We start from the raw sequence: 20,233 nt of genomic DNA on the forward strand, positions 1-20,233 counted from the left end.
GTGGTAATGACGAACCTGCACGGGGTCAGAAAATACGGCGACGGCTGGCGACCCATGGACGCCACGGACCTGCGCGTCTACCTAGGGCTGCTGATCCTAGCGTGCGTCTACAGGTCCCGACCCATGGACGCCACGGACCTGCGCGCCTACCTAGGGCTGCTGATCCTAGCGGGCGTCTACAGGTCCCGACCCATGGACGCCACGGACCTGCGCGTCTACGTAGGGCTGCTGATCCTAGCGGGCGTCTACAGGTCCCGACCCATGGACGCCACGGACCTGCGCGCCTACCTAGGGCTGCTGATCCTAGCGGGCGTCTACAGGTCCCGAGGCGAGGCCGTGGCAAGCCTGTGGGACGCCGAGAGCGGCAGGACCGTGTTCCGAGCCACCATGCCGCTCAAGGTCTTTCACAGGTACTCGAGGCTGTAGAGACCCGCCAGACTCGCCACGGACAAACTCGCAGCCATACGAGAGGTCTGGGACCTGTGGGAGGCGCGGCTGCCGGCCCTCTACAACCCGGGGCCTGACGTGACAGTGGACGAGCAACTGGTCCCGTTCAGAGGTACTGTGTGTGCGTGCGAATGTGCGTGCGCATGTGCGTGCGCGTGTGTGCGTATATGTCTATAGAGAGGTAGTAGCTGTAGCAGCGGGAGCAGCGGCTGTGGCAGCACTAGCAGCACTAGCAGCGTGTGTAACACAAAAGGCCGTTGGCCCCAATGAGACAGTAACGACACTAATCTCTTGTCCCCTTTCCAAAAGGCTGCCGTCCTTTCAGTCAGTACATCCCCAGCAAGCCGGCGAAATACGGCATCAAGTCGTGGGTGGCCTGCGACGCCAAGTCCAACTACGCTTGGAAGATGCAAGTGTACACCGGCAAGCCGGCCAGCGGAGGCCCCGAGAAGAACCAAGGGATGCGCGTCGTCCTCGTTCTGACAACTGGACTGAGCGGTCGCAACGTCACCTGTGACAACTTCTTCACCTCCTAAGAACTGGGCCAGTGGCTCCTCGAGAGGAACCTCACCATGGTGGACACGGTGAGAAAGAACAAAGCCGAGCTCCCGCCCGCGCTGCTCGAGTCCAGGGGAAGACAGGTCCTGTCCTCCAGGTTTGCCTTCACGCCCACCGCCACTCTAGTGTCCTACCTGGAAATGAAAAACAAGAATGTGCTACTTTTGAGCACGCTGCACACAGAGGGCCACATTAGCGATCACCGCGACAAGAAGCCGGCCGTCATCCTAGAATACAACTGCAACAAGGGCGGCGTGGACAACCAAGACAAGGTGGTCGGCACCTACAGCTGCAGACGGATGACTGCCCGCTGGCCCCTGGTCGTCTTCCACAACATCCTCGACGTGTCCCCCCACCATGCCTTTGTCATATGGCGAGAGATCAAGCCTGACTGGATGCCTCGCAAGCGGAACAAGCGCAGCTGGGAGCTGGGAAAGGCACTTGTGAAGCCACTGATCCAAAGAAGGCAGCATCTCCCCTGCACCGAAGCTGTCAAAGTCCTACAGAGTGCTACGGCGGCGGCTCGTGGTCAACAACGCGAGGGGCCCACCCCTGGCACGGCCGCTGCCCCGGGGCAAGTAAAGAGGAAGAGGTGTCAGCTCTGCCCACCCAAGAAGGACTCCAAGACATACACGGTGTGCTGCAGGTGTAAGAAATACATCTGCAAAGGCTGTTCACACGCATACTGTCACACGTGCGCACATTGGGCCTTTAGCCAGGATGGGACAAGGTGACCCGGAGGACGCGGGGACTAGAAACAATACGAGGACGACAGGAGGGTTAAGAACAAATTCTTATTTACAATGACAGCCTATTGAGGAACAGTGGGTTAACTGCCTTGTTCAAGGGCAGAATGACAGATTTTTTATCATGTCAGCTCAGGGATTCAATCCAGCAACCTTTCTTTTACTGGCCTAACGCTCTAACCACTAGGTAACCTGCCTTTCGGCTAATACCAGAAGAACACATGTCCACTTCACATGAGGTTTTTAATGTTTGAACATCAGAGGTATTATCATATCAGATAAATCCACAGAGAAAGACAGGAGATTATTGAGTGCCTGGACGGGGATGCACCTGCAATAAAGCTCTGCTTTAAAGTGATGAAATTATAATTATTCATCAGCCATTGATTAATCATTTTGACATACTGCCTCATTTCCAGGCAGAACAGGGAACTCCAAGGGTATTTGTGAGGGGTGAGTGCACTTAAATCAAAACAGGATGTAATATGCTTTGTATGGAGTAGGGCTGGCCCCCTGGGAGTTAATACTCAATAGCACAGGGGCATGTCACTGTGAAATTAAAACACAAATAAATACACACAATCCAAATAGTTATGCCACATACTAGGCTACACAAGCACACTTATCATTGCATTTACAAAAAGCATACTTTGCACTTATCTTGATTTAGATTAGTTGAATTCCTTATCAATACATTTGCATGCATATAATATCCATGATGATTGATTAACCTTATTGATCAATTGTTGATACACTTAGGAGGTAAATGTAACACTATTTAACAGTTAGTAATATTGCTTTAACACAATTCCACGTGGTCTGGAGGTAAATGTAACACTATTTAACAGTTTGTAATATTGCTTTAACACAATTCCACGTGGTCTATTAGCCAGCTATAAACCTTGGTTTACTACATTTTGTTTTGTTGCAACACTGCCATCTACCTAGATTAGCCTACCTGACTCTTCCTTCCCTAAAGTACTATCCACATGGGTGCGCTGTGTTCACAAGAAAGCTGCGGTCGCGTGCCATATCCTTTTAGGGAAATGACATCATTTTCGCTTCACGCTGCTGTGTCTAATGGAAACGCGGTAGATTGGAACTTGAAAGTCTGAAAATTTGTAGTCTTGGGAGGTAAGACACACTGCAGTTTTATTTTCTATAATGAGATGAGACTTTTGTACCGTACCGTCAGCTGCTGCCTGCCAGTGCCACATTGTTATAGATGGGTTAGCTTAGTTGTACAGAAAGCTAGCTAGCAGACGTTAGTGCTAGCCGGCTGATATTAGCTAACGTTAGCTAGCTAGCTGGTCAGCCAAGCCATGGTTTCAGCCACGTCTAAATGTATCGTCTAGCTAGCTATCTTGCTTCCTGTATTTAAACATTTTGTATCCATCTCTGTACTCATAGCTAACGTTAGTTATCTAGCTAGCAATGGTGCTACTGCTAGTTAGTTTGCTTGACAGAAAGAAATGTCAACAAAGCCCCTCTCAACCCTTTCTGCTTTGTGTTCTCCCCAGGTGTCAAGTGGATTTTGAAACGTGACCCGTCTCGAATAGAATCTTATATGGCTGCCCCAGCCTTGCAACAGCCCAGTTTTCTTCTGGTTAGTGGTAACTCCTATATTGTATTGCTCACCATGAGCTAGTTACATGTGAAATATATGTTGCCTGCCTGAAGTTCTCATGAGCCAAGACAATGTCACAAAACGTCAGTTATCGAACACTGTGACAGCAGTAACTGTTGTCTACTCTTATGATGTTCTCTTCTCGTTACAGGCCAATCTGAAAGTTGACTCGACCACCAAACCTTTTCTCCAGCGGTGCCAGGAGCTGGTGAAGGTCATTGATGACTACCCTGCAAAGGTGCAGTTTGCTTGTATAGACCAGCGTTGTTGAAGCAAGTTGTCAAGTCGGGATAAAAAATTTAATCAAATTGTATTTGTCACATGTGCCCGAAACAACAAGTGTAGACCTTACTGTGAAATGCTTACGTACAAGCCCTTAACCAACAAAGCAGTTCAAGAAATAGTTAAGAAATTATTTACTAAATAAACTGAAGTAAAAAATAAAAAGTAATAAAATAACAATAACGAGGCTGTATACAGGGGGTACCGGTCCCGAGTCAATGTGTGGTGTGGGCAGGTTAGTCGAGGTAATTAGTACAGTACCAGTCAAGTTTGGACACCTACTCATTCAAGGGGTTTTTCTTTATTTGTACTGTTTTCTACATTGTGGAATAATAGGGAAGACATAAACTATGAAATAATACATATGGGATCATGTAGTAACCAAAAAAGTGTTAAACAAATCTAAATATATTTGAGGTTCTTCAAAGTAGCCACCCTTTGCCTTGATGACAGCTTTGCACACTCTTGGCATTCTCTCAACCAGCATCACCTGAAATGCTTTTCCAACAGTCTTGGAGTTCCCACATATGCTGAGTACTTGTTGGCTGCTTTTCCTTCACTCTGCAGTCCAACTCATCCCAAACCATCTCAATTGGGTTGAGGTCAGGTGATTGTCACCAAACTAGATGGGATGGCGTATCGCTGCAGAATGCTGAGGTAGCCATGCTGGTTACGTTTGCCTTGAATTCTAAATAAATCACAAACATTGTCACAAGCAAAGCACCATCACACCACCACCTCCATGCTTCACGGTGGGAACCACACACGCAGAGATCATATATTTAAAATGGACAGATTTCCACCGGTTAAATGTCCATTGTTTGTGTTTCTTGGCCCTAACAAGTCTTTTGTTATTATTGGTGTCCATTTTATTTTCATTTAACCTTTACTTAACTAGGCATGTCAGTTAAGAACAAATTCTTATTTACAATGACGGCCAAACCCGGACAGCGCTTGGCCAATTGTGCGCCACCCCATGGGACTCCCAATCACGTCCTGATGTGATACAGCCTGGATCCTTTAGTAGTGGTTTCTTTGCAGCAATTCGACCATGGAGGCCTGATTCACGCAGTCTCCTCTGAAGAGTTGATGTTGAGATGTATCTGTTACTTGAACTCTGTGCAGTATTTTTTTGGGCTGAAATTTCTCAGGCTGTTAACTAATGAACTTATCCTCTGGAGCAGAGGTAACTCTGGGTCTTCATGAGAGCCAGTTTCATCATAGTGCTTGATTGTTTTTGCAACTGCACTTGAAGAAACTTTCAAAGTTCTTGACATTTTTTGGATTCACTGACCTTGTCTTCAAGTAATGAGGGACTGTTGTTTCTCTATGCTTATTTGAGCTGTTCTTGCCATAATATGGACTTGGTATTTTACCAAATAGGGCTATCTTCTGTATACCACCCCTATCTTGTCACAACACAACTGATAGACTCAAACACATTAAGAAGGAAAGAAATTCCACAAATGAACTTTTAAGAAGGTACACCTGTTAATTTAAATGCATTCCAGGTGACTACCTCATGAAGCTGGTTGGGAGAATGCCAAGGGTGAGCATTTGTTAGGTTAGATTACTTGTTAGATATTACTGCACGGTCGGAACTAGAAGCACATGCATTTCGCTACACTCGCATTAACATCTGCATAACCATGTGTTTTGTGACAAATAAAATTGAATTTGAAGCTGTCATCAAGGCAAAGGGTGCCTACTTTGAAGAATCTCAAATATAATATATTTTGATTTGTTTAAGACTTTTTTTTTTTGTGGTTACTATATGATTCCATATGTGTTATTTCTTAGTTTTGATGTCTTAACTTTTTCCACAATGACTTGAGTGATTGTAGTCTTTGAAAACATTTTGGGCCTTCCTCTGACACAGCCTAGTACATAGTTCCTGGATGGCAGGAAGCTTGGCCCCAGTGATGAACTGGTCTGTACATATGACCCTATGGCAACTGCTCGGTCTAATAACGAGCAGTTATCATACCATGCAGTGATGCAACCGGTCAGGATGTCATACCACGCAGTGATGCAACCGGTCAGGATGTCATACCATGCAGTGATGCAACCGGTCAGGATGTCATACCATGCAGTGATGCAACCGGTCAGGATGTCATACCATGCAGTGATGCAACCGGTCAGGATGCTCGCAATGGTGTAGTTGTAGAACTTTTTGAGGATCTGGGGACCCATGTCAAATATTTTCAGTCTCCTAAGGAGGAATAGGTGTTGTCGGGCCCTCTTCACAACTGTCTTGGTGTGTTTGGACCTTGATCGTTTTTTTGGTGATGTGGACACCAAGGATCTTGAAACTCTCAACCATCTCCACCACAGCCCCGTCGATGTAAAGGGCGGTATGTTCGGCCCTCCTTTTTCTGTAGTCCACGATCAGCTCCTTTGTCTGGCTGATGTTGAGGGAGAAGTTGTCCTGGCACCACTCTGCCAGGTCTCTGACCTCCTTCCTATAGGCTGTCTCATCGTTGTGATCGGCCTACCACTGTTGTCATTCGCAAACTTAATGATTGTGTTAGAGTCGTGCTTGGCCACGCAGTCGTGGGTGAACAGGGAGTGCAGGAAGGGACTAAGCACGCACTCCTGAGGGGCCTCCATGTTGAGGATCAGTGTGGCAGATATGTTGTTGCCTACCCTGTCATTCTTAGTTGCTTGGAGGTTTATGATTTATATAGAACGCTTACTAGTGTTTTTATTTTATTTTTTAAGGGTTGGGGCAGACCCATAAGTTGGATTCTCCAGTCTTTCATGCCAATGTGGAATATGTTTAGGAAGCTATTACTGTGTGGGATCAGAGGGGATATCAGGGTAGGGTGACACAGTTCCTGGAAATCAGTGTCTCAGGAACGGCTGCTACACTGCAGATGCCTCACTCTGCATGTGCGCATTACAGAGGAAGAGCACCTATCTGGCAGTAGGTCAGAAAGAGCATTGAACATCCCTACCCAAACCGGTTCAGCTCAAATCAACCATGTTATCCAATCTCATTCATCCTCTTGTCTTCCACTGGAAGTTTCCTCTCCATGATCTGATGACATTGTTGTGGAGGGAGACTTAAGCAGGGATAATGGAGGTAAGCTTGTGACTGACAGCATTAATATCGTTCTCTCTTCAGGAGCTGCACCTGATCTTCCCCTGGCTTGTAGAGAGTGTTTTTGGCAGTCTGGATGGGGTCATCATGGGCTGGAACCTGCAATTCCTGCAGGCACGCAGCAATGAGTACAACATCGTCATGGACTTTCTCGATCCTAGGTAGGCCTCACAAGCTCCTTTGGTGTTAGCTGCTATTTGCAATGCTAGTGTTATTTACACTACAGCGTTGCTCCCTATTGTATTCGGTTGCACAAAAACAGTCAGTGGGAAGCCAGAAGTTACAAATATATATATATATATATATATATATATATTTCAACTTTCTATGCCAGTGGGCAAGACGGTTGGTCATTAAAACGGGGATAATGTGAGACAAAATATCTAAAGAACGTATTATTAAGCAGACTTTCCAAACACATAGGGTGTTAATGTTACTTTGGTGTGTGTGTCACTTCACTGTGACACACAGTATGTATTACAGTGCATTTGGAAAGTATTCAGACCCCTTGACTTTCTCCACATTTTATTACGTTACAGCCTTATTCTAAAATGGATTAAATACTTTTCCCCTCATCAATCTACACACTAACACCATAAAGACAAAGCAAAAACAGGTTGACATTTTTGCAAATGTATTTCAAATAAAAAAACGTAAATATTACATTTATAATAAGTATTCAGACCCTTTACTCAGTACTTTGTTGAAGCACCTTTGGAAGCGATTACAGCCTTGAGTCTTCTTGGGTATGATACTACAAGCTTGGCACACCTGTATTTGGTGAGTTTCTCCCATTCTTCTATGCAGATCGTCTCAAGCTCTGTCAGGTTGGATGGAAAGCGTTGCTGCACAGCTATTTTCAGGTCTCTTCAGAGATGTTAGATCGGGTTGAAGTCTGAGCTCTGTCCGGGCCACTCGAGACTTGTCCCGAAGCCACTCCTGTGTTGTCTTGGCTGTGTGCTTATGGTTGTTGTCCTGTTGGAAGGAGAACCTTCACCCCAGTCTGAGGTCCTGAGCGCTTTGGAGCAGGTTTTCATCATGGATCTATCTGTACTTTGCTCCGTTTATCTTTCCCTTGATCCTGACTAGTCTTCCAGTCCCTGCTGCTGAAAAACATCCTCACAGCATGATGTTGCCACCACCCTGCTTCACCTTAGGGATGGTGCCAGGTCAGACATGCTGCTTGGCATTCAGGCTAAAGAGTTCAATCTTGGTTTCATCGGACCAGAGACTCTTGTTTCTCGTGGTCTGAGAGGCCTTTTGGAAAACTCCATGCGGGCTGCCATGTGCCTTTACTGAGGAGTGGCTTCCGTCTGGCCACTCTACCATACAGGCCTGATTGGTGGAGTGCTGCAGAGATGGTTGTCCTTCTGGAAGGTTCTCCCATCTCCACAGAAGAACTCTGTTAGAGTGACCATCGGGTTCTTGGTGACCTCCCTGACCAAGTCCCTTCTCCCTAGATTTAGCCTGGCTGCCAGCTCTAGGAAGAGTCTTGGTGGTTCCAAACTTCTTCCATTTAAGAATGATGGAGGCCACTGAGTTCTTGGGGACCTTCAATGCTGCAGAATAGTTTTTTTGTACCCTTTCCCAGATCTGTGCCTCGACACAATCCTGTCTTGGAGCTCTATGGGGAATTCTTTCGACCTCGCAGCATGTTTTTTGCTCTGACATGCACTATTATCTAGATAGGTGTGTGCCTTTCCAAATCACGTCTAATCAATTGAATTTACTGCAGGTGGACTCCAATCAAGTTGTAGAAACATCTCAAAGATGATCAATGGAAACAGAATGCACCTGAGCTCAATTTCGAGTCTTATAGCAAAGGGTCTGAATACTTATGTAAATAAGGTATTTCTGTTTTTTTATTTGTACTTTGCAAAAAAAATCTAAACCTGTTCGCTTCGTCATTGAGGTATTGTGTGTAGATTTGAAGAGGGGGGAAAATTGATTTGATCCATTTTAGAACAAGGCTGTAACATAACAATGTGGAAAAGGTTAAGGGGTCTGAACTTTCCGAATGCACTGTATGTGTATCTGTGTTGTATGTGTCAAACTGCTTTGCTTTATCTTGGCCAGGTCGCAATTGTAAATGAGAACTTGTTCTCAACTTGCCTACCTGGTTAAATAAAGGTGAAAAAATACATAAAAAAGCAAATGTATGTTGCTGTACAATGTGACAATGTCTCTTTTCTACCAGTACTGTGTGTCTATGACAACCCCTCAGGAACATTCCATGTTATTCTTATTTTTTAATTGGACATTTATTTAACTAGGCAAGTCGGTTAAGAACAAATTCTTATTTACAATGACGGCCTACCGGGGAACAGTGGGTTAGCTACCTTGTTCAGGGGCAGAACAACATTTTTACCATGTCAGCTCGGGGATTCGATCCAGCAACCTTTTTTGGCCCAACGCTCTTACCACTAGGCTACCTGCGGCCCCAGCCTAAATTACTTTATAAAAACCCTTTTTTGAAAAATATTAATGTACTGTATACTGACTTAATTATGATTGTATATGCTTTTCAGTGGGCCAATGATGAAGCTTGTGTACAAGCTTCAAGCAGAGGAGTACAAGTATGAAATACCTGTCAGCTTTCTCCCTGTAAGTCTCATCCCTTTTAAAAAAAAAAAATATTTTCTCAATTTGAAACATAGCAAGGTCGTCCACAACAGTGATTGGTGTAAAGCTCGGGTGGTATTTTCTCTTGCAGGGTCCTGTAAAGGCATCTATACAGGAAGGTGTCCTCCCAGATTGTCCACTTTTTCACAACAAGCTGCAGTTTCCTCTGTCTGGTCTCCAGACACTCAGCCTGGCGCTCAGTATCCTTGATGCTCAAACTCACTCCTCACCTTCTCACAAACATACAATGTGGACAATGACAATGTTTGCTTACATTATTTACATTTGTTTTGTAGTCTGGTGGTATGTCCTTAAACCATACCATCTGCAGATCCATTTGAATATTACATGTTCATATTTGCTTCCAGTCTTATCACACCAAAGGTAAACCCTACTCAACTGTCATTACAACAGTAAATGTTTTGATAGTTTGTGATAACTTCCATGATAATCAGACTTATTTGACCTAACATGATAGTTTTGATGTGATTTTCTCAGAACTACCCTCTGGGCCAGCATGTGAGCAGCTTGGACAATGCGTACTTTGTGCTTGTGGACACCTACCTCAAGTACTTCCTCCCTACAGAGGGCAGCGTTCCTCCCTCTCCATTCGCCGACAATAGAGGCTCTGTGTCTCCACCTGCTCCCAGGTACTCTACAGTGGGGATAGGTCTTATCAAAATAAATGTTTCTGATAGTAGTGTAAAAAGTACTCAGTGGTTATACTTGAGTAAAAGTAAATATACCTTTTTTTAATATAAAATTACTCAAGTAAATGTCACCCAGGAAAATAATTTTAGACTTTTATTCAAGCAGTATTTGGTTTGAAATGTACTTAAGTACAGTGGTGGGAAAAGTACTCAATAATCATACTTGAGAAAAAGTCAAAGCTATACAAACCAGATGGCACAGTTTTATTACCAACAGACGGGCACACTCCAACACTCAGGCATAATTTACAAACACATTATTTGTGTTTAGTGAGTCCGCCAGATCTGAAGCAGTAGGGATGACAAGTTGTTGTATTGATATGTACGTCTATTGGACCATAATTCTGTCCTGCCTTAACATTAGAAGTGAAGAGTACTTTTTGGTGTCAGGGAAAATGTATGCTAGTAAAAAGTACATCTTTTCTTTAGAATTGTAGTGGAATAAAAAGTTGTGAAAAATATATATATAAATAGTCAACTCAAGTGCAGATACCCCAAAAATGACTCAAGTTGTACATTACACCACTGGTTTATGTGAAAGGTCAGTAGGGTGAGAAAAGATGCTACCTGAACTTGTCCAATAAGAGCACACACTTTTACCTTTGGCTCCTCTTAGTTTCTCCTTCCTTCCTCATGCTATAATGCCGAGCTCACGGTTATGTCTTTGGCACCCAGGGCTCCCAGCGTGCCTTTTGCAGGGTATGGCATCCACAGCACCAGCCTCCTCAAGCGCCACATATCCCATCAACCCTCGGTCACTGCTGACCCTGCAGCCCAGGAGATCTGGAGGTCAGAGGCATTACTACAGGTGAGGCTCCTTCATCCTTTGTCAGTCATGAATGTATTTAGTCTGAATGATGTCAGTCAGGTGTTTAGGGAATCGGGAATAAGACGTATGATACCCCCAGGTTTTTGTGGAGATCTGGCTGCATCACTACTCCCTGGAGATGTACCAGAAGCTGCAGTCCCCCCAGGTGAAGGTAAGAGCATGTCACATGGACCCTCCCACCACCAAGCTCCCCCTTCACCCCTGCACGGCAGCAACGCACGGCTGACTGGCTGATGAACCCCCCCCCCTCACTTGAACAACGGCAGGGCTCGTCCCACTCGAGTGCCATGCTGGCTGGGACTGGGACACAAAACGGGTCACATTGTCCTATTTTCAACTAGAGGGGAGTATTTCTATAAGACTTGCACTCCCACACCTGGGCTATAAAGATGTGGTTTATATCCATCTCCTTTGCACTGCATAGATGGGTATGCTAGTTGCTGTTTCTTATGCATCTTTGAGGGTAACTGGAAAATCAGGCAGAGGGAGGTCTGGCTTTGGTTTGTACTGATCTTTAGTCTCCTTATTTGCACAGATTAGGAAACATGAATGCTATCAAAATGATCAAAGTTCAATGTTAAACCAATCAAAATAGGGCACAGTAAACATCAGGTATTTGTAATTATTTTTGAAAGGCAGGCTTATTTTTTTAATTTTCTTCGGTTGCTGAATTATTGGCTTATGGGCAACTGCAGAGCAAATGTTCTGCACTGATTTGGCATGTGTATCTGGTAGTAGTGCTTTAGCTTCCCGCATGACCTGTGCATGCCGTGTGTGTGTGGCACCATTAACTGTTTCAGTGCCCTTCTCTGTTGTTTATTTGGCTGCTAGGCTGGTTGCCAACTCTACTTCTGTTCATGTATCATTTAGCCACCACCCTTTGTCATGATCCATACACCTGTCAAATCCCCAATGGTGTACAGGCCATACCCTTCCCATCCCTGCTGTCCCCTAGTAACTTAATACATTCCCAGTAGAGGTCGACCGATTAATCGGAATGGCGTATTAATTAGGGCCGATTTCAAGTTTTCATAACAATCGGAAATCGGTATTTTTGGACACAGATTTGGCCGATCTCTTTATTTAACTAGGCAAGTCAGTTAAGAACACATTCTTATTTTCAATGACGGCCTAGGCAAGGTGTTAACTGCCTTGTTCAGGGGCAGAACGACAGATTTTGACCTTGTCAGCTCAGGGATTCAACCTTGCAACCTTAGTCCAACTCTCTAACCACCTGCCTCTCATTGCACTCCACGAGGAGCCTGCCTGTTACGCGAATGCAGTAAGCCAAGGTAAGTTGCTAGCTAGCATTAAACTTATCTTGTAAAAAACAATCAATCAATCACTAGTTAACTACACATGGTTGATTATATTACTAGTTTATCTAGCTTGTCCTTGCATATAATCGATGCGGTGCGTATTCGCGAAAAAAGACGGTCCTTGCTCCAATGTGTACCTAACCATAAACATCAATGCCTTTCTTAAAATCAATATACAGAAGTATATATTTTTAAACCTGCATATTTAGCTAAAAGAAATCCAGGTTAGCAGGCAATATTAACCAGGTGAAATTGTGTCACTTCTCTTGCGTTCATTTGCGCGCAGTCAGGGTATATGCAACAGTTTGGGCCTCCTAATTTGCCAGAATTTTACGTAATTATGACATAACATTGAAGGTTGTGCAACAGGAATATTTAGACTTATGGATGCCACCCGTTAGATAAAATACGGAACGGTTCCGTATTTCACTGAAAGAATAAACGTCTTGTTTTCGAGATGATAGTTTCCAGATTCAACCATATTATTGACCTAAGGCTCGTATTTCTGTGTGTTATAATTAAGTCTATGATTTGATAGAGCAGTCTGACTGAGCGATGGTAGGCACCAGCAGGCTCGTAAGCATTCATTCAAACAGCACTTTCATGCATTTCGCCAGCAGCTCTTCGTTGTGCGTTAAGCATTGAGCTGTTTATGACATCAAGCCTATCAACTCCCGAGATTAGGCTGGTGTAACCGATGTGAAATGGCTAGCTAGTTAGCGGGGTGCGCGCTAATAGCGTTTCAAACGTCACTCGCTCTGAGACTTGGAGTAGTTATTCCCCTTGCTCTGTATGGGTAACAATGCTGCGAGAATGGCTGTTGTCGATGTGTTCCTGGTTCGAGCCCAGGTAAGGGCGAGGAGAGGGATGGAAGCTATCCTGTTACACTGGCAATACTAAAGTGCCTATAAGAACATCCAATAGTCAAAGGTATATGAAATACAAATGGTATAGAGATAAATAGTCCTATAATTCCTATAATAACTACAACCTAAACCTTCTTACCTGGGAATATTGAAGACACATGTTAAAAGGAACCACCAGCTTTCATATGTTCTCATGTTCTGTGCAAGGAACTTAAACGTTAGCTTTCTTACATGGCACATATTGCACTTGTACTTTCTTCTCCAACACTTTGTTTTTGCATTATTTAAACCAAATTGAACATGTTTCATTATTTATTTAAGGCTAAATTTATTTTATTGATGTATTATATTAAGTTAAAATAAGTGTTCATTCAGTATTGTTGTAATTGTCATTATTACAACAACAAAAAAATCTGCCAATTTAATCGGTATCCATTTTTTGGTCCTCCAATAATCGGTATCGGCATTGAAAAATCATAATCGGTCGACCTCTAATTCCCAGTCTGTTAAATTGGATATTTTAAGTTAAGTATGTGGTCCTCCATAGTGTAAGAGATGCAGTATTCCCCCCTCCCCCCTCCCTAAAAAAAAAAACCGACCTGTCATGGCCATTGGACAGAAACAATCCTTTTACCTGTGGACTGTTCTTCAACCTAAAATAACAAACCCTGTTATTAATCATGTGTTGTGTCTTCTGTGCCTCATTGATGAGGATATTTACTGTTTAATCTCTCCTGTCTTGGGTGTGGAAAAGGCTACTGCATCACCCTAGCTGTCATAGCATTGTGTTCCTGTGGCCAATATCTTTTGTTTGTTTTGTTTCTTGTTTTCTCCCATATTTGGTGTTCATTCCTTTTCCTTTGTGGATGCACTATATCCCTTTTTTCTCCTTTCTATTCTCATGTTCACCTCCTTCCCTTCTCCCCCTCTCTCCTCCTTTCCCAACTGTGTTGTTGTCGTTTCCCTCCTCCTCTTCCTCCCCTGGTTGTGATGGGTCGTACAGCTGGCGCTGCTGCACTATCGCCTCAGTATGTCCAGCATGCCGTGCCAACCCCTGACCCCTCCTGGCTCTGGGACCCTCGACACGTACCAAGTACTTTTACCTTTTCATCCACTCCCACCGGGCCTGCTGGAGGTAAACCTAGGCCCTGAGGACAGAGTAGTATTAAGGTTAAGGTGGGGAGGTCAAGGGTACTTCTCTTCAACAAAAAACATTTGAATGCAGTTACAGTGCATTCTGTAAAACCAACTGCCTGGTTGACGCAACCAGTCAAAGACCTATCCTTGGATGGACCCCATTTTGACGGCACGAAATTCACATAACGTCAAACATCTCACAGTAGGATCTGGCCCATAGAGAAGTATCCTTGAAAGGAGAATGTGCCTTCAAAGCATGTTTTGAGTTTGAAGAGTGACGTTTTCATTGTATGTAGCATGTGGATGTTTGTTGTGTTGCACACTATCCTTAGTTAATGTGTGTCATTGTTGTCTTTCCCATCTCACATTCTTCCATTGAGCAAACACTACTACAGTATACAAAACATTATAAATAACCAAATTGCCCTAAATCAATTAAATAATTCATCAAATTGTCTACTTTCCTCATTCTAAGAATAATGGATCTGAATATCAATTTGAAGTACTGTATGTGCCTGTTTCTGAGCTAGACACGGATTGAATTCTGTTTTCAGCTAGGCTTTTTCAACAGCAGGTTAATTTGAGAAACGGTAACAATGGCTAGGGGAGGAACCAGGATTAGGGGAATGTTCCAAGCCCAATGTGTGATTGGTTATTGTTATCCGAGGAGCTTTGTGTGATTGGCTGCTGCCCCTGTGGATCTCTGTATGACTGGCTGCTGTTTCAGGAGACTTTCACCCCGACAGAGGAGCACGTTCTGGTGGTGCGTCTCCTGGTGAAGCACCTCCATGCCTTTTCCTGCAGCCTGAAGCCTGAGCAGGTCTGCTCCTCGCCCTCGGCCCACTCCAGCCCCCTGGAAGAGTTCAAGAGGTGAGCTGAGCAGTGAGCACCCCAATAGTCAGACATCAGGGTCCACGTTCTCTCCAGGAAATCAGTCAATCTAGTTTTGTCTGTAATTCACTGTGGCCCTGTCTCTGTAGGGTGGTGGTGCAGCGTTTTGTCCAGCAGAAGCTCTATGTGTTCCTCCAGCACTGCTTTGGTCACTGGCCTTTAGATGCCTCCTTCAGAGCGGTAGGTGTTCCAACTCCATCCTCAACCTTCTCAGCTTGGCTGGTGTCAATCACAACTCTCTCTCATTGGGTCTACTTTTTTTCTTTTTTTGTGCTCTTATCTCTATACCACCACTGTGTTTAGGTGTTGGAGACGTGGCTTAGCTACATCCAGCCGTGGAGGTACACAGGAGAGAATACCAATCCTCAGACAGACCAGAACAAAGGTGTACCTGAGAAATGGTGAGTTATCTCTTGGATTACAGTATAGGTCAGGCTAAATAAATGTGTGCTAGTAGTGCTTCCTTGAAATTTTTTACTCAGCGGCACGGTTTAATATTGGTTTTTTGTCTTACTGATTCCGAAAATGTTCTGATCCATCTTCTTGACCAGGGGATTGTTTGTTCAGGAGAACCTGCTCATGTACACAAAGCTCTTTCAGGGCTTTCTCAACAGGGTGGTACGCATAGACCTGGTCAACGTCAAAAATGCATTAATGGTCTTCAGGGTGGCCAAAGTCTTTGCTCAGCCAAACCTATCAGAGATGATTCAGAAAGGTAATAACAGAAACAATCACCTAGTCTTATGATACTTGTGTGATGCAGATGCACTAATAGTAATGTCCAACTACAGTAGACTGTGCTATCGCTAACCTGTCCTACCCTAACCCTCCTATCTGTCCCTCCCCAGGAGAGCAGCTGTTTCTGGAGCCGGAGCACGTCCTCCACCATCGGCAGCACCGGGTCTTCCTCACGCCAAGCCATGGTGGCAGCTTCCTGTCTGCCCGGCAGTCCGTGGTGACAGACGGGGTTTTCAGGGTGAAGAGCCACGTGTACGGCCTGGAGGGCCAGGACTGCCAGTACAAACAGATGTTCGGCACAGAGCTGAGGGGCGCGGTGAGTGGAGTGGAGGCAGCATACTTGGGGGTGGTTTCATTGCAATTCCAGATTTGCAAGTTTGTTATTCCAATTCCCATTTCTGGAATTGAACCCAACTTTGGGAGAGAAGTGCTAATGAGGCTAATGGTGAGCTAGCTAGTGTTAACCACCTGCTACAAGCACAGTCTGTGTGGACTTTATTGAATTTGCTAGGCTGACTGTTCACACATTTTGTCATCAGTTAACTGTAGTCTCAGTTGAGTAAAATGAACTAGCTACGCTCTGCACGATTAGATTGCTCTGTACTGTGTTGCTGACTTTCTGGAGAAGACGATGTTCTTCTTGCTTCTCACAACCGCCCAGGCCTGCCCTTCATCATAGATTTACATTTGTCATTTAGCTCAGGGTCCAAACTCAGTCCTGCCTCCCCCTGGGTAAACGTTTTGGTTTTTGCCCGAGCACTACACAGCTGAATCAAATATCCAACATCATCAAACGTTGAATCAGCTGTGTGGTGCTAGGGCAAAAAACTAAACGTGCACCGAGAGGGGGCCCTGGGACCGAGTTTGGGAAACCCTGATTTAGATGCTTTTATCCAGATTAGATGCTTTTATCCAGAGCAATTTAGAGTAGTGAGTGCATACATTTTCATACTGGTCCCCCGTGGGAGTTGAACCCGCAACCCTTGCATTGCAAGCGCCATGCTCTAACAACTGAGCCACACAGCACCACTAGAACCAATCAACAACTACTCCTTTAGTCTGATGTTTTGAGGCAGCATATAAGCATGGTCACTGCTGTTATCCTTCTTTGATGTAGGTCCTGAAGCTCATTCAGATCATCGCCCAGGCGAGGCAGACAGCTAAGAGGATATCAGATCACTCAGCTGAAGTGGCAGCCAATAACTCCTTCATGTCTTGGTTTGGAATGGGCTCCCCCGACCTCAACTACACCTTCAATGGAGGAGAGGTGGATGACACTGGAGAATGTGTCAAGAAGACCCACGAGTTCCTGGAGAGGTCACTGGACTACCTCTGTCAGATATTTCGTGTAGGTTTACACAGACTTTTTCCTTAAGATTTTTGAATGTGCTAAACTGCTGTAATTGATATTAATCAAACTTAATTCAACTAATGTTGGGTGAAAATGTGTCATGCTATTCTGTCTCGTCTCCAGCTGAATGCAGGGCAGCTTTCTCAGCTGATGGCAACCCTGGGCTCTGGTCAGGACGATGGGAACTCCAGGCAGCTACCAGACTGTGTTCAGGGTGAGAATGGACTCATCCTCACAGACCTGGGCCGAATGCAGGTCAGACTACTTATTCAACTCACCCAAAACTACAACCCCAACCATGTCATAGAGGGATTATTGTTAAAAAATGTGTAATGTTTTTGCAGATCATCAATGGACTGCGTAGATTTGAGATTGAGTACCAAGGAGACCCAGAGCTTCAGCCCATCAGGAGCTATGAGAATGCCGTCCTGGTCAGACTGTTTTTCAAGATCTCGTCCCTGGTGAATGAGAGGGTATGTGATGTGTAGCCTAACAGAATCTGAGTTATCATAGTCCAAGAATTCCGTAATCAGAACCATTCTCCCCTCCACAGTTCGGAGGTCACATGGAAGTTCTGTGCTCGCGGCAGGACTTCCTGGGCCGGTTGGGACGACACTACCTGGCCAGCCCCGAGGTCATGGCGGACGGCAGGCAGAGGAGCCCAGAGACACGGCGAACAGCGGAGAGGAACCGACGGCCGAGGCTAAGTCTGCGCACACTGGCAAGCTACAGAACCCTGCTGATGCTTCTATTTCTCTACCTGTTTGGGGTGCTGTTCTCATTCGGGCCCATATCCAGCACACTGCTCATCCTTACAGGCGGCTTTCTCTATGGACTCTTCATAACCCTGTTTGGAGATAAACTCAAGTCCCAGTAGCAGGGGAATGAAAAGGCTTTTTTTGCCACATGCCTTTGCTTGGCCATCTGTTATGATATATTCAGTCCCTTTTTATTCTTGTAAATAAATACAAGTGCATTGCTTTTCAGATGAAGTTTGCTTAATCTTTTTTTTAAGCAGTTTTACTGATTGACAGTTGTATGATTTAATATTCTAACAAAATATTGAATGTTTTTCAATTGAACATTGAAAGGATGGTGGTGATTATCCTCAAACTACAAGATTGACCGGTGTAATAAATAGTTACATGAGTCTTGCACTAGTATTTTGAATTGATGATAATCATTTAACTGAAGATGGTATTCTTTGCCTTTATCGTTTTTGTATGATTGCTTGTCTGTATGTGTGAGCTTGCAAAGACGACAGAAATGTAGTTGTACAATGTTGCATTCGAATGACAGATGTATTTCCCGCCACCGATTGAGACAGTCTGGTTGTCATGGCAACGTATGCAGGCGTTGCGGTCCACTAAAGACAGGTGAGAGGAAAAATAAATCGTAAGTGCACATGGGTGATCTGTGTATTGACCTTATCTCGTTCAATTGTTCCTGAACTTTGCACATTGTGGCGGTGAACAATCCTTGCGCTCGGGAACGTTTGTGGTAAGGGGTTCTGCGCGATTATTGGTGTAGCTAGCCAAGTTAAACTGTCGTCAAGTTACAATTAGGCAGGGTTTGACTGATTATTTCTACAATGTATCTTCTTAAAATGTGATTTTTAAACGTAAACTTAACCACACCGTTAACCGTATGCCTAACCTTAAATTAAGACAATGTCTGCCAACAGTCTGTCCGAAATCTACCCCACTGGTCCCATGTTATATGCTTTGACAAGCCTTACTTTCCACAACCACTTCATATCCCAGTCTACGAACCAAGTTAAGTCTCATCTCACCGCAATATGGATACCTGCGTTGCATCCAGTGTTGCCAATTTAGCAACTTTGTCGCTATATTTAGTGAGTATTCAGACCCCTCTAGCTACACATTTTTTTTTTAAAGCAACTATTTCTGGTGTTGTAGGAGACTGACGTGAAAGCACCTATCGTTCTTACACTTAACGAGCAGCGGGTGGTGCGGTGGGACTCACTCCCAGACTGCCCAGTCCTGCACAGCAGTCCCTCCCAGCTGCAATCAGAGGAGGAGATGTTCACCTCTGTGTCCAGACTGCAAATGAATCGCCGCCGCTGGCTGATCCCGCCCTGGTTTACGTAATTTAAAAAAAATTAACCTGAATTAGGGCCAGACTAGTTAACATAATTTTCTCACATTGCCATTGACAGTTTTTTCTATTGTCTCTTTTTGGTCCATTTAGATTGTTAATGTAGATTCTACAGTAAAACAATGTTATGGTTAAAAATGTTTATGTTTTACTGTGACTTGTTGTAGGCTCCTAAGTGGACCATAAGGTTAAAAACCAAACCAAATTATGGAAACTAAACTAAAAAACGAAGTAACTCCGCCAGTGTGTTTATTTTGGGTCACTTTGGCCGGTCCCAAGGAATTGTGACATATAAAAAAAACAAATCGATAGAAAGTTCATTTGTAGTTCTAAACATATTTAGGGTGTTTTTTTTACTCGCTTTTTGTCTCCCACGACATTATTCCCCTCTCCTACAGCGTCCATCACAATTACGTAAATTCGGTGATGACGTCATTCAGCTACTTGTAGCTACTTTCCTTACTGTGGAGTTGGCAACACTGGTGCATTGCTTCAGATTAATATTCAGTTGTTGCAACTACAGGACAATGACACGTCAGAACCTATGTTTGAACTGCTTCCTCCATGTCCATGCACCTTTTTTGGGAACCAGGCAAGGGTGACCCTCCCAGCCCTCAAATAGCCTGTACTCCAGAATCGCAGGGAGATACAGAAGTAGTCTGGACAATAGAACGAGTCAAAATTCACCCGAGGCTGAAAACGAATTTAGAACGTTGGCTAAACTGGAACACTAGCGCGTGCCCATAGCAAATGAATGGAATCGAATGTTCGCAGAGCCTGTTTTGACTGGAGTGAAGCCTATATCCCTTTTTATTTTACCACTACAATCTGTTCTTAGGACAAAACTGAAAAATAACATCTCGTGTAGAAAGTAAACATCCGCACCTCA

At 44.4% G+C, this 20,233-nt stretch overlaps 2 protein-coding genes across 5 annotated transcripts; both read left to right on the forward strand.

Moving 5' to 3' along the window:
- Positions 1-6: 6 nt before the first annotated feature.
- Positions 7-3,289, forward strand: LOC116352897 (piggyBac transposable element-derived protein 4-like). Its single transcript, XM_031808748.1, has 5 exons — positions 7-339; positions 427-559; positions 757-942; positions 1,048-1,640; positions 3,272-3,289. Exons 1-5 carry the CDS (start codon positions 7-9, stop codon positions 3,287-3,289), a joined length of 1,263 nt encoding a protein of 420 aa, XP_031664608.1.
- LOC109873960 (sphingomyelin phosphodiesterase 4-like) lies at positions 2,736-18,635 on the forward strand. 4 transcript variants are annotated; one of them, XM_020465682.2, is made up of 20 exons: positions 2,736-2,885; positions 3,272-3,357; positions 3,530-3,616; positions 6,788-6,924; positions 9,292-9,367; positions 9,477-9,585; positions 9,717-9,769; positions 9,884-10,035; positions 10,771-10,903; positions 11,004-11,069; positions 14,113-14,244; positions 14,974-15,116; positions 15,227-15,317; positions 15,441-15,538; positions 15,689-15,852; positions 15,986-16,191; positions 16,993-17,223; positions 17,350-17,481; positions 17,571-17,699; positions 17,780-18,389. In XM_020465682.2, exons 2-20 carry the CDS (start codon positions 3,319-3,321, stop codon positions 18,101-18,103), a joined length of 2,502 nt encoding a protein of 833 aa, XP_020321271.1. In that variant the 5' UTR covers positions 2,736-2,885; positions 3,272-3,318; the 3' UTR covers positions 18,104-18,389. The 4 variants fall into 4 exon arrangements, with proteins under 4 accessions (XP_020321271.1, XP_020321270.1, XP_020321273.1 ...); XM_020465681.2 differs by having other exon boundaries at positions 2,737-2,887; positions 3,279-3,357; positions 11,004-11,075; XM_020465684.2 differs by lacking the exon at positions 14,113-14,244 and having other exon boundaries at positions 2,738-2,885.
- Positions 18,636-20,233: the final 1,598 nt, after the last annotated feature.

The sequence above is a fragment of the Oncorhynchus kisutch genome, linkage group LG29 (genome assembly GCF_002021735.2).
Source record: "Oncorhynchus kisutch isolate 150728-3 linkage group LG29, Okis_V2, whole genome shotgun sequence".
Lineage (NCBI taxonomy): Eukaryota > Metazoa > Chordata > Actinopteri > Salmoniformes > Salmonidae > Oncorhynchus > Oncorhynchus kisutch.